At 41.6% G+C, this 8,842-nt stretch overlaps 1 protein-coding gene across 1 annotated transcript; it reads left to right on the top strand.

The window, feature by feature from the left end:
* LOC101796596 (cytochrome P450 2K6) lies at positions 1-8,651 on the top strand. The gene is made up of 9 exons (XM_005014058.6): positions 1-356; positions 1,300-1,462; positions 2,904-3,053; positions 4,646-4,806; positions 5,461-5,634; positions 6,646-6,787; positions 6,955-7,139; positions 7,364-7,505; positions 7,910-8,651. The coding sequence occupies exons 1-9, from the start codon at positions 171-173 to the stop codon at positions 8,095-8,097; spliced, it is 1,491 nt and encodes a 496-aa protein (XP_005014115.4). The 5' UTR covers positions 1-170; the 3' UTR covers positions 8,098-8,651.
* The last annotated feature ends 191 nt before the right edge of the window (positions 8,652-8,842 follow it).

Here is an 8,842-nt window from a genome sequence, read left to right as displayed (position 1 = left end):
TAAGTATTCTTCAATGGTAAAATCCCAGAAGGGAGCTGAAACTTCTACCACTTCTTAGAGGTTAAGCTCATACCTCTGTAAGCGTAGAAGTGCCATTACTGCTTGAAACAACTTCTGACAGGAGATTGCTTGAATTTTCATCTCCTCAGCTAAGCTTTTACAGAAAGATAATGGATTGGGCCAGCATTGTTCCTGTGGGGTTACTGTTCATCCTCATTCTCCTCCTGATTGTGAAAATACAATATTTCCAGAAAAGCCATGTGAATAAGAACCTTCCCCCAGGACCCAAGCCTTTACCCATCATTGGAAATCTGCACATCTTGGACTTGAAGAAACTTGATGGGACAATGATAAAGGTAACTTCTGTAGTTCTATTTCTCAGAGCTCTCACTCTAAGGCAGAGTTACAGATACAAAGTTTTCTCAAGGAATGGAAATCACAAACACAACAGGATTTATTCTCTGCAAAACTGCTATTCCTATTATATGATATTGTGTTGGTGCAGGGGAATTGGCTTCCAGCCACATTAACAAGAGAATTGACCTACTTCTGTTGAACACAGGAAATGCTGGGGCTCTCCAGGTAAGAGTAACTAGAAAAGAGGGGCCATGGATCTCTTATTCTTAAAGGAAATTCCACCAGCAACTGCTGGAGAACAGAGCTTTTTGGAAGATGTTTGGAAGATGTTTGCTAGATTCAGACATCAGGGAACTGACAGCAAACAAATTCTTGATACTCTCCCTTGATGGAAAAATCTTCCTGGTTTCCCAGAGTGAACTAGCGCTGCTTGTTCTTTCATACCTTATGGCAGTAAACTCCAGGAATTTGGGGAAGATAGTGTGTGACAGTCAGATAGGGTATGATTTTTGGTGTAGACTCACTGTGCTATTCCTCAAAACCACAAACAGCATATCTAAGTATTTCAGGGAGTTTCTGTATCCTACCATTTACTACCACCTTGGAAATCAGTCTCCTTTTGGGTAGGTGAACATTTCCAGCTGTCCTTTGTGAGTTCTCTACTTCTAAATCAAAAGTTAGACAGACAGTGCAGTGGACACAGCCTCCTGAAAGTCAAATATCTAGCAGAGAAATCAAATATCTGACAGAAGATTACAGACCCCATTGTGATTCTTTGTATTTATTAACAATAGCTCCAATATTTGTACGACTAATTCTCAATATTTTGGGCAGAGGATGAAAAGCTGGTGCCATGTGAGAAGAAGAACATTGAACCCGATGAAAAACAAGTATTTTTAACCTTGCTGAAAATCATTTTCTTTCTTCCTTTCATCCCACTAGCTGTCTGAAACGTATGGCCCAGTGTTCAGAATTCAGATGGGACCAACGACAGTGGTGGTGCTATCAGGATATGACACAGTGAAGGAAGCTCTGGTGAACCATGCAGATGCATTTGCAGGGAGACCTAAAATACAAATCGTCAAAGAAACAGGAAAAGGAAAAGGTGAGTGCAGTGTTCTGTTCCCTACACACCTGCCTTCTACAAAGAAAGATAACAGGACGAGGTTTTCTCCATTAAAGGGGAATGCAGAACCTCTCTTTTTTTTTTGCTAAGTGTATGAAGCAATTTGAGTGGTATGTGGTGATATCTATCAAGGATAACAAGAGATGATATCCTTAATTACCAGCTGCTGAGATTTAGAGATGTCATGTTGAGGAGCTGTGCAATGGGTTGACCTTCATTGGATGCCAGACAGACACTCACAATCCAGCTGCTCTCTCACTTCCCCTTCTCGACAGGACAGGAGGAGAAAATACAGTGGAAAAGCCTTTGGGTCAAGATAAAGACATGGAGATCACTTACTAACTGCTGATATAGGCAAAACAGATTCAGCTTGGGGAGAATTAATGTATTTCCAATTAAAAAATAGAATTAAAAAATAAAAATTAAAAAATAGAATTAAAAAATAAAAATTAAAAAATAGAATTAAAAAATAAAAATTAAAAAATAGAATAGGATGTTGAAAAACAAAGACAAAGCAAAAACACCTTCACCCAACCCACCCCTTCTTCATAAGCTCAACTTTACTCCTTGGCTTCTGAACACTCTCTGGCAGTCAAATGGAACTGATCCTGACACCAGGACAGGCCCTGGCCTCTTCTTACAGAGCCACCCCTGCAACCCCTCTCTCTACAAAAAACTTGCCAAATTAACCCTAAACAAATTGGCAGAGAAGTGTCTGTTATATCAGTAGCACTACCTCAAAATACTCCTGTGAGACTGATGTTATTGAAGGCCTATTAAAAAATAAATAAATAAATAAAATCAAGTTTAATTTATATTTTCCTCTTTAAGGAAAAGTAAACAATAATTCAAGACTTCAGTATTTTTTCCTAAGAGGGACCCCTCTCTTGCTCTGAGTTCTTCTGGGCTCTACAGATATACCCTCTGTATTGTACCCTCTACAGATGTTAGACACTGAACAAGAGCTATTGATTCCCATAAATATTGATGGAATATGTGGAAATAGGGGCATGAGTAACTAATATGTCATTAATTGTCAACCTATCTGTAAATATTGTTTTTCCTCCCTTGAAACAGTTTCTTGAACAGGACTAAAAAAGAATAATGATAGGTGTAAGGAAAGTTAATAGTAGTGTCATCGTGACCAAAACTTCTCTGAAGATGCTACTGAGAATTCTCTGAAGCTTTCTTTTCATTTACATGGAGACACAATCTGTTTTGAGAGCAGCAGAGTGATTTCCCTGTCCTTATCTTAACCCATGAGCCTTTCTTCATCTTATCTTGTCCCCCTGTTCTTTTCATGAAAGGGACTGAGATATCAGTGTGGTGGACCCTAGCTGTCCATCAGTGTGAAACCTTCACAGGGTAGATTAGGAATCTGCTGAAATTTCTGTTTATGTGCTTTCATTTTCATTTTCAGGAGTTATATTTTCTTATGGAGAAAACTGGAAAGTGATGCGAAGATTCACTCTTACAACCTTGCGAGACTTTGGAATGGGAAAGAAGGCCATAGAGGATCGTGTTGTAGAAGAGTATGGATACCTGGCAGATGTTATAGAGTCACAGAAAGGTAGGGAGATTATTACCTCCATAACATGTCTCTGACTTTTCTTAGAAAACATTTTCAGGAATGCCAAGATTCAAGGCTTCAAACACTTTCAGAGATATACCTTTTTCCAGCATCTGTGCTGGATGATGAGTTTACATGAGTTCTGTCTTTCTCACAGTCTCTCTAACTGGCAATTACCTGACATGCAAATGAAAACGATTATTGAGGCCCTGAAAGTCAAACATGGAGGCAAACAGCACTGTTGAGGAAAGGGATATGTTCCTCCGTGTGCACTACCTCTACAAATTACAGTCTTTGATTGATCAAAATGCATAGGGAGAAAAGCAGAAGGCAACTGCAAAGACTTGCATATCTAGACTGAAAAATTCATTGTCCCTAGAGGCACACGTCTGTGAAATCCCTTCCAGTAGGAGAGAGATCTATTTATAGATGCCACCATCATCATCCAGGATTGTTTCTCACTAGGCTCAGTTACCAAGAGCAGGAATTAGAAAGGAATCATAGATTCATTGATTCGTATAACATTTTGGATTGGATCATCTAATTTTAAAGATAATCTAATCCAAACCCCCTGCCATAGACAGGGGAACCTCAAAGGGGTTGCTCAAAGCCCCATTCAACCCAATCTTGAACCCGGCCTTGACTTTCCCCCAAGGATGGGTCATCAACAATTCCTCTCGGCAACCTGTTCCAATGCCTCACCACCCTCTGAGTGAAGAATTTCTTCCTAATATCTAATCTAAAACTATCTTATTTGAGTTTTAAACCATTGCCTCTTGTCCTATCACTACATACCCTTATAAAAAATGAATAAATTAAAAGTCTCTCTCCATCTTTCTTATAAGCCTTCTTTAAGTACTGAAAGGCTGCAATAAGGTCTCCAAGAGCCTTCTCTTCTCCAAGCTAAGCAACCCTAGCTCTCTCAGCCTGTCTTTGCCGGAGAGGTGCTCCAGACCTCTGATCATTCTGTGACTTCAGCAGGCAGCTGTTTCAACCAAGTAGACTTGCCATAAAAACAGATTTCTATATCATCATTCTAGTTAGGCTTCAAGTCCCCACCTCAAAGCCCTGAAAGCAGCAGCTGTGTCCAGCTGCAAAGCTGCACCAGAGGGACATACTGTAGAACTGAGAGCCCCAGCAGGAAAGAATGTGTGACCAAGAGCTACTTCTTTAGAAAATTTGACTTAAATGTTCTAGAAAAGCACATTCCAATTCTCAAATATTGGTAGAACAGGACTGCCCAGGATAGCACTAACAGGGGAAATGGCAAGCGCTGAGAGTTTTCCTTATACTTGGAAACTTTAAGACCATGTATGACCAAGTAGAGCAGAACTGGGGAAGGGCCATAAAGACCAGGACCACAATGGTCTTGAAGAAAATGGAGAGGAGCACAAAAACTTGCTTTCAGTCTCAGGTCTGTCTTAAAAGCTTTTGGTGACTTGTGAACCAGGAGGTGGGGGAAACTTTCATCCTGACAACTCTGTGCCTATTGTATCCCGGACTTTCACAAAGCCTCTGCATGCTATTGTAATATTTTAAATAATTACAATAACCATTCACCATGTTGTTTGCACCACCTTTTCCTATGCTAGGGAAGCCCCTTGAGATGACTCTGATAATGAATGCTGCTGTTGCTAATGTCATTGTATCCATATTGCTTGGAAAACGGTATGACTATGAAGACCCCACATTCAAAAGACTCCTGTCATTGATGTATGAAAATATCAGACTTTTTGGAAGGCCATCAGTTTCGGTAATTCATACTCTTTGAATGTTGCTCTTCAAAACCACACTACACAAAGCATTAACAGTACACCTACCTCACTTCTGATCATTGCAATTCATTTATCTGTACATGACAAATGCATTCTGAAATGGCAGAAAGAAGACCTCTGGTGCTACTTATGAATTTCTCTGAGCAGCATAGCCTGGAGATTACAAGTTCCTCATTTCATGAAGAATATGCAATAAAATACAAGGAGCATGTCCCCAAGTGATAGAAGTTGATCATTATTCCCCATCTCCCATACAAACAATATATATATAAAAAAAAAAGAACATGTCTGTAACTGTCTCATAAATAGTAACTGTGTTTTGATACATCCAATTTCAACAATGTGGAGAGGGAGGGATGAGTTCTCTAGGAGTGGAGAGCTAGAAAACTGTGTCAAGGACATGCAAACATTGGATTTCTAGGCCACCATCAGCTAACGTGATTAATACATAGTGTAAGAGAGAATAAATTTAACCATTTTACAAAGCTGGCCAGAGAAGGAGGACAAAGGGTGTTTTGCATCATGAATATACACCTTTTTTCCGTACGGGCTTTTGTTAATACATACTGTTGAACAGCAGTACATTTACTTAGCAGTTGCTTTTTCTTCCTCTTCATCTCTGCATCTTGTAGCTGTACAATATGTTCCCAGCCCTTGGATTCTTCCTGAAGGACCACAAAGCTTTTATTGAGAATATGAAAGAAGTCAATGCTTTTATCAAGGCTACTTTCATAGAACACCTTAAAGTCCTGGACAGAAATGACCAGAGGAGCTTCATTGACGCTTTCCTGGTCAGACAACAAGAGGTAATTGAATCCCAGCAGCTCCTTCAAATCTCTTCACTTTCCTTTCAAGTCTTTACAGCTCAATAAGTATTCATCAGAAATCTAGCATGTGCTAAAGTCCTACTAACACCTGTGCTCGAGTTGAAAGACTGCAATTATTTCAGCTAGAAGATAAAATGATCACAGGCAAGCATCTTCCCTGTGTCCCCATTAATTTATAAGGAAAATACAAAACCGAACAAAGTATGAGAAGAAATCTTTACTTGTAATTTAAAATCCTGTTCTGTACCCCAGCATTTCTGATTCTTTTTTATAAGCTATTGTCCCCCTTCATATACGCATACCCTGGGAAAGCTCTAGGACTCTTCAGCTCATATTTCTTGTTTTCAGTTGGCATCTCACACAAAATTTTATTTACCTGCTTCCACAAAAAACACACTTTAGTTCTACAGGTCTTGTAAAAATGAAGCAGGGTTTGTACCCAGCCCTCAGCTCCAAGAGGCATGGACTGGTGATGCTTCAGCCCACGCCTGTAGCAAATATTGGCCACTGGAACTCAGGGGAACAAGAACCATCTTCTAGGATCCTTTTTTTTTGGTGCTAGTGGCAGGTAAAGGAAATATCACAATAAGCCAAGTCCCCAGTACCTCTTGAGCTCACATGAAAACCCAGCCCTGGCAGCAAATCTGTTCTTCCTAAGAAATTTCATTCTGTAATATGCTCTGCTCCATGACCCAGGAAAAGAAAAACTTGATTTAATTATTTGAGTGGCCCCAGTCATTCCTGTTATTACTGAAATTAACCTTGCTGACTTGACTGTGTGTTCTTGTGGGCAGTAGAGACAGTCCAGGCATTCGGTGCTTCAAGACTCAGCTTATTACAGATTTCTCAAGGCATCACTTCAAAACCTTCTCCTTTAAAATTTTAACTCCTCCCTGAGGTTTGCATATGACTTTTTTTTCCTGTTCTCTGATGAAAAACCACCTTCTTGAATCTTTAACCAGATGATAAACTATTGTTTCATTTCTCCAGGAGAATGGAAAGGACAATGGTTTTTTTGATAATGGAAACTTAACTGAAGTTGTGAGAAATCTGTTTGCAGCTGGGACAGATACCACATCCACCACTTTGCGCTGGGGCCTTCTGCTCATGATGAAGTATCCTGAAATTCAGAGTAAGTGGAAACTGGGCATTCAGTGGCTTCCTTCTCATCAGGTCACCTTGAATGTGACTTCAGACTAAACAGGGTTGAATTAAAAAGTGAATTCTCCATATCCCATTATTCTAACAAGATAAAGAGATGTTCGAGCAGTCTATGTATGATCCATGTTTCTTTCACAGAAAAAGTCCAAGACGAGATAGAGCAAGTGCTAGGATCAAACCCCCCACGAACTGAGCATCGGACTCAAATGCCATATACAGATGCTGTTATCCATGAAATTCAGAGGTTTGCTAATATCCTGCCATTGAACCTGCCTCATGAGACTACTGAAGATGTCACCCTCAAAGGCTATTTCATTCCTAAGGTGAGATGCCAGCAGCACTCCTTTCCTTCTCTCCGTCCCCAGTGCATCCACCCTTCAAGTCTGGCATCCAGGGATGCTCACTTACTGCAGGGTTCTCACACACTCTTACTTTGTCAGGAGTTCCCCAGGTAAAGTGTGTTTATTCAGCTCCAACACTCGTCATCACTCTGATGGCCACACCACCACCACTGTCAACGTAGTAACTGCTCTGCCTTGGCTTGCAGGGAACCTACGTCATCCCCTTGCTGACTTCTGTCCTGCGCGACAAATCCCAGTGGGAGAAACCGGACACCTTCTACCCTGAGCACTTTCTCGACTCGGAGGGGAAGTTTGTAAAGAAAGATGCCTTCATGCCTTTTTCAGCAGGTACCTTCTATTCCATTTTTAGGGCTCTGAAAGGAACTGAGCATCCAGAAATCCTTCCTTCCCACTGGAGTTGACCTCTCCTCTCCTCTCCTCTCCTCTCCTCTCCTCTCCTCTCCTCTCCTCTCCTCTCCTCTCCTCTCCTCTCCTCTCCTCTCCTCTCCTCTCCTCTCCTCTCCTCTCCTCTCCTCTCCTCTCCTCTCCTCTCCTCTCCTCTCCTCTCCTCTCCTCTCCTCTCCTCTCCTCTCCTCTCCTTCCACTTGCTAACTTTAATGGTCCAGCTTTACCAAAGGACCAGGACTTTTAATTCACCCCGCTAGAGGGGTGAATTAAATTTAATTCACCCCCACAACTACAGAAGCATGTCCCACTGACTCTCTTACAGTCCATTCTGCATTTCATTCCAGGACGGAGGATCTGTGCTGGTGAGACTCTTGCCAAAATGGAGCTCTTCCTCTTCTTCACCAGACTCCTACAGAGGTTCACCTTCCACCCTCCCCCAGGAGTTTCCGCCTCAGACCTGGACATCTCTCACACTACTGGGCTTACCGTTCCCCCAGTGACTCATGAGGTCTGTGCAGTGCCACGTTCCTAGGGTTTTTTTCATCTTCCTTCTCTGAAAAACCCAGATGAAATATCTTAGTCTGTCTCTAGTCCCACGTGGGAAGTTTGGTACTTCTGAATCTGATAAGGGATGTTTAGTCCAAGTACACCTTGAATCACAGCAAGAGGTATATCACTCACCATTATAGCAGGCAGCCGTCCTGACATTCACCCACCCCTTGAACAGGCAAACTGATGGTCATTGTGAGGATGAATCCCATGATGAGATAGCAAAGTCCATTTCATTCAGTCCATTCCTACACCACTGCATGTTGCCCTCAAGGAAAGAGGCTGAGGTTGGACTCTGGGCCACAGCTCACAGGGTTCGGCACAGATCACACACACAAGTCCTCTCCCCTTCCACACCTCCATCGCAGCTGCACCCAAACTGCCCAGTGAAAATGATCCATTACACATTTTGTTGCGACACCAGTGTTCTGAATGAATGCACACACACACACACAGAAATGTAGAGAATTATATGTATGCTGATGAGAATGACAAAAACACAGAAAAACAATAAATCATTCTCCATTTCAAATCAAACCATTGCCAATGTCATTCTTCAAAGCTGGAAGATCTTCTTTTGCACCTGAAATGGCTTCTGAGTAAGTACCTATGTCTGGAACAGACAACCAGTGCTGTGCTTCCACTGGGAACTGGGCAAACCAGTCCTTCCTTGGTGCCCTTCAGGCCCTTCCAACTTCTTTAATAAAGAACCATGCTGTAGCTTTTTA

Source organism: Anas platyrhynchos, chromosome 3 (genome assembly GCF_047663525.1).
Source record: "Anas platyrhynchos isolate ZD024472 breed Pekin duck chromosome 3, IASCAAS_PekinDuck_T2T, whole genome shotgun sequence".
Classification (NCBI taxonomy): Eukaryota; Metazoa; Chordata; class Aves; order Anseriformes; family Anatidae; genus Anas; species Anas platyrhynchos.
This window is presented reverse-complemented; position numbering and strand designations above follow the sequence as displayed.